Genomic DNA, 5,271 nt, shown 5'->3' on the forward strand with positions numbered 1-5,271 from the left:
GCACCAGGTTGGGTAGGGGGAGGCGGCACATAGTCAGGGGCACAGCACCAGGTTGGGTGGGGGGAGGCGGCACATAGTCAGGGACACAACACCAGGTTGCTCATCCAACAGGCTCCCCTCTGCCCCCCACCCCTTACTGGGGCCACCTCCACAGGGCTGCAGGGTGCAACTCCTGAGAAGTCCCAGGGCAGGGGGCACCACTGTCCTTGGGCGGGGCGGGGTGGTGGTGGTGGTGGTGGGGTGTCCTCACAGCTCCTCCTGCGACTCCAATGGCCACCCCCACAGGAGACGCTGCAGGGCCACCAGGCCTCCCACAGAGCTCACACCCCAGCCACTGGGAAGGAGAAGCCGGAAGCTGTAGGTGGTGACCAGGAGAGACTCTTGGAGCAGAGCCAGAGAATAGGCAGCCAGAGAGGACCCTGTCCCCTAGGCCCTGGCTAGGCAGTACTCAGGGGAACTCCTGCCGATGGAATGGCCCAGGGAAGGTCAGGGCACAGCTAGATCCCTGGAAGGAACTGGGCCTGGGAGCGGGGCATAGGAAACCTGTGGTGGCAGCGAGTGGAAACGGGAAGGGAAGGGGCTGGCAGATGAGGAGGTGAGATGTGGTTTGAGGAGCCGCCTCCAGTGTGGAAAACCCCTCTGCTGCACATGGATGGGCAGGGGACGGTCCTCAGGCCCACAGGCCTACAGAAGCCCACCCTTAACCATCCCTCCCTTGGGTCCTCAGAGTACCTTCTCAGGCAGGTGACTACTATTTCAGGTTCAGGCTTCACCCAGGACCCCTCGGGAAGGGACTGGCTGGGTTCCTGATGGAGGGTAGGGCCTGGCTCATCTGGGCAGGCGTGAAGGAAGCAGGGCCAACTTCAGACATAGTCAGGTGGACAGCTGCCCCCAAGCAAGGGTGCCTGGAGCAGCTGCCTGTGCTGAATGGCCTGGCCTGGCCCACAGCTCTGGCTGCAGCTGCTCCAGCCAGACCAGGGTGCCAGTACACAGTCCACTGCAGGGTGGGGCAACATGGTCAGGGCAGCCAGGGGCAGGCATAGCTGGGGGGCTTCACGTACCGCAGTTGTCTTCGTCAGAGCTGTCTTGGCAGTCGGGCTGCAGGTCACAGCGCCGAGAGGCAGGAAGGCACTCCCACTGCTGCAGTGCAGCTGTCGTGGGGAGCAGATGGCCGGCAACCCATGAGGGCCATCGTGGGCACCAGCAAGGCACAATGCTCACTGCCCAGGAGCAAGGAAGGAGTCTTTGGTTCCTGGCTGGAGGACAGATGGCCCCTCCACCCCACGGTCAGAGAGATAGAGTGAGGTGACCAGAGGCCTGGCTTCCCTACTGCAATGCCTAGTGCCACCTAGGTCCCATGTAGCTTTCCCTCTGCTCATCAAAGGCCCTCGGGGTGTGCACAGAGACTGGCATGGCCACAGGAGCAGCTGACCTCTCTGGCACCCTGGCCCTCCTTTGCTTTCTCCTTTGAAAGACTTGGGAAGCCTTTGCCATGGATCTTGGACACCACATTTTACTTTGACTAAATGAAAGGATGGACAGCTGGATGGACAGCTGAGTGACGGACAAATGAACACATGAATAGAAGAATAGGTAAATGGGTGGACAGACAGATAAATTAGTGCAGATGCATCAGTTAACGAACAATGGCTGATTGAGAGGCTCATGGATGGATAGATAATAGGACAGACCCCAGACAGGGTCATGGATGGGTAGATAATAGGACACACCCCAGGCAGACTCATGGATAGATAATAGAAGAACGGACCTCCAGACAGGTTCATGGGTGGATAGATAATAAGAAAGACCCCCAGACAGGCTCATGCATGGGTAGATAATAGAAGGACAGACCCCCAGACAGGTTCAGGGGTGGATGGATAATAGGACAGACCCCCAGACAGGCTCATGGGTGACTGGGCAGACTGGTGGCCTCTCTGATGCCCTTGTCCCCATCCCAAACACATGCCTGTGTTGTTTGCATGGCTCTCCCTCTCTGCTCCCTGCCACCTAACGTTTCTCTATGCCCTTTCCATGAAACCAGAAATGGGGCCCCGGGGACTCCAGCCTGAGACCCTCTGGCACCACAGCCCAGGCTAATGTCCACCTTGGTCACTGCAGTGCTACTCATCGGAGCCATCCAGACAGTCCTCTTGCCCCTCACACAGCTGCTCCGGCTCCACACAGCCTAGCATCCTGCAGTTCACCTGCCCTGGGCCACACTGTGTGGAGGGGAAGGTCCGGGGCGCACAGTCGGGCCTGCCATCACCATGTAGTCAGTGGTATGGCTCGTACACTACCTGGGGGCCCCATTCCAGACTCATGAAGGACCCTCTGGGCACCTGGTCAATAAGGGGACCTGGAGACCCACCCCTGTCTGTTAAGAGAGACTTTGGGGGCCACTCCCAGAGGGTCATAGTTGGGATCACACAAGCTATAGAGGTACCAGGCTGTGAAACCCTATCAGTGGTGGCCACGTTAGCCATCTCCTGGGGGGAGTGCCCCAACATAGTCATCGTTTCTTGTTGGAGCGCCCTGGTCCCTGGCCAGGAAGTGGTGGCTGCTGGCACTGTGGGCTCTTCAGAGCATGAGCGAGGGGACTCAGAGGTTGGGGGTGAGCCTGCTGGCCCCTTCTCTGTGGGAACATTGGTGGGAGGAAGTCCATGGGACACCCCTCAACACCTTCTAGAAGGGTCCCTCACCCTAGGAGATGTCACAGGCCCAGGACCAGAAGCTTGGACTCCTGGACAGCGGTGATGCTTACAGGGGTCTGGAGCCAGTACACACACCTGTGGGGGATTCTGGTGATTCTTGCCAGGTACACCAAAGCTCAGTCCCTGCCAGGCCCTGAGAGGAGGGGGTTAGCAACCACATGGGCTACCACCTTGCCCACATACCCCTCCCCCTGCCCAGGGCAGAGGTGAGCAGTGGCCTACTCCAAGATACGTCCACCCCCTCAGACACATGCTCACACTGAACTCACACATTTGCATACGGTTAAACTCAGCAAGTGCTGGTGCATCACCCCCCTCCACAGCAGCTCACCTCTCCAGGCCATGCAGGTGAGGGGCTCAGGGTCCTTGTTGTGGGGCGCACCCTGGGAGAGGAACCACCAAAGGGGTCAGGCTGCTCCCCTTAGAGCCCCCACCCTGCTCTGAGCTGCCCCAACCCCCATTCCTGCTTTGGCATTCTGTATTTCCAAGCTGGGCTAGGGCGTCTTGGGGTGAAGGCACTGCGACACCCTCTATCCCTCCAGGGCTCCTCCTGTCTGTGGCCCTGCTTGGTGGGGCATTTGAGTACCTGCCGCCGCCGGGCCCGCAGCCCTCTTCCTCCAAGCCGTCTGCGCAGTCAGCCATACCATCGCACGCAACCCGCCTCCGGGCACACTCACCGGTTACAGCTCCCTAGCATGCTGGAGGGCCTGGACGCCAGGCTGGGTCTCCCAGGCTCGCCCTTACCACCCTACAGCCCCGCCCAGGACCTCCCAGCCTCTCCTCTACCGGGCTCGCGGCCCCGCCCAGCCTTCTGGCCCCGCCCCTACCCGGCTAGCAGCCCCGCCCAGCCGTCCAGCGCCCCTTGCCTGGCTCGCAGCCCAGCAGCGCCACCCGCGGAGGGGTGCCGTCTTGAGTGCCCCGGAGCCAGACCCGCACGTGCTGCGCCTGCACCATCCGGCCGAAGGTTTGCACAGAGGGGCTCCCGGCGTCCCGGCTCCCAGGTGAGGCCGGCATCATAGGGCTCCCGCGTCCTGGGCCGCATCCTGCTCGACCCGCACTCCCCACCCCAACTCGGGCCCTTGTCTGCTGCGCGGGGGACCAACTTCAGCCGTCTGTCGGGCGGAACTGGCTGCGGTTACTTCTGAGGCCACCTGCACCACTGCGATGCAAAGTCCTGCCCACTCACCCCGCGCGCGCACCTGCTCCTGCGTCGGGGCCCGCCCTCTCTCCCGGGGGCGGTACCTGAGGCGGTGGCGGGCGGCCTAGGGACAGAGCTGGGGGTGCGCGGTTCAGGCTGGGCCTCCCCAGGGCTGCGCTCAGTGGTAGCTGCCAGGGAGGCAGCCCAGGCCGGGTGTTCCAACCGCAGGCTCCCCTGGTGGCATCCAGCCAGACTCAGTAGTGAATAGCAGGGATCTGGGGATGGGGAGGTGTGGGGTTAAAGGGAAGAGGGAACCCCACAAAACATCACAGGTTCGGTAGGTGATAACAAGAAACATAACACTGATAACAGTGATAACAAGAAAAGATTATAGTAAAGTCATAGCATGAGAGTTAAAAGATGGAGTCAAGTAATGGAGTCAGACGCAATTCAGGGTAGCATTGCTCACCTCAGCCCTATTTGATGGTCCTCGTGGAGGGGACTTAGCCGTCAGAGTAGAAGCAGCTGCCCGGTCCTCCTCATCCACCCTCCCGAGAACCAGGGAGCCTCCTTATTTATTGCTAACCACGCATCATATCACTTTAGGGGGATCTGATTACAGAATCATACATCACAGAAAGGGGCAGTACAATCCATCCTTGAACAAGTTTGATCACTCTGGTGTCTCATACAATAAAACAGACAATTACTATCCTGGGAGGCATGCAAGCCCCCTGATAACAGACACTAACCTACGTCATAGGGAGGGGTAGCAACATAGGTAATACAAGCAACAGGAGGGGGATGACCTAGGGGTGAACGCGCAATAGAAAGAGGAGGGAATAGGGGGGCATGTGTGGCAAGATGGGTGGACCCCTGGACTCGATAAGCTTAGTCATCCTAGAGTGGTCCCGGGCTTGCCTTCAGGCACTCCTTCAAAGGAACAATGCCAGAAGGACTGGGCCCTACTTAGGGTGAGTCAGACTATACAGTCTGGTTGCTCTAGATGGCTGATGTTAAGGAGAATAACCTCTGACCTACTTTCGCTGACCGCCTAGTGTACAGTCATACTCAAGCAGCTAAGTCTGGTACATATTATTTGGGAGACAGCTTAAGAGAAATCTTTCTGTTCCTCACAGGGAGGGGTGGGGGGGCATGCTGAGTGGGACAGAGCCTGCTGGGCCCCAGTGGGAATTGAGGGCTTGAGGGCACCTAATTGAAGGTCTTGGGGAACCCTTGGTGGAGTGGACTGATAATGCAATGTCAGCAGTTCAAAACCACCAGCTGCTGTCACAAAGAAAAATGAGACTTTCTCCACTAGTAAGACTGACTCTGCAAGCCAGGGGTGGTTCTTCCCTGCCCACAGCGTCTCTATGAATCAGAATGGACTCAATGGAAGTGAGTTTGGTTTATCTAACTGCC

General features: G+C 59.0%; 1 protein-coding gene across 1 annotated transcript in view; it reads right to left on the bottom strand.

Moving 5' to 3' along the window:
- The window catches only part of LOC101658411 (SCO-spondin), a 25,263-nt gene that overhangs the window by 5,627 nt on the left and 14,365 nt on the right, over positions 1 to 5,271 (bottom strand). The window contains 11 exon segments of the mRNA XM_045288901.1: positions 138 to 169; positions 171 to 217; positions 219 to 334; positions 824 to 997; positions 1,062 to 1,133; positions 1,136 to 1,185; positions 1,187 to 1,243; positions 2,125 to 2,256; positions 3,298 to 3,337; positions 3,578 to 3,705; positions 3,911 to 3,973. Of these exon segments, the coding sequence (XP_045144836.1) occupies positions 138 to 169; positions 171 to 217; positions 219 to 334; positions 824 to 997; positions 1,062 to 1,133; positions 1,136 to 1,185; positions 1,187 to 1,243; positions 2,125 to 2,256; positions 3,298 to 3,337; positions 3,578 to 3,705; positions 3,911 to 3,973 (911 nt within the window).

Source organism: Echinops telfairi, unplaced genomic scaffold (assembly GCF_000313985.2).
Source record: "Echinops telfairi isolate 266 unplaced genomic scaffold, ASM31398v2 ScPeMD7_23;HRSCAF=83, whole genome shotgun sequence".
In the NCBI taxonomy this organism is placed as follows: domain Eukaryota; kingdom Metazoa; phylum Chordata; class Mammalia; order Afrosoricida; family Tenrecidae; genus Echinops; species Echinops telfairi.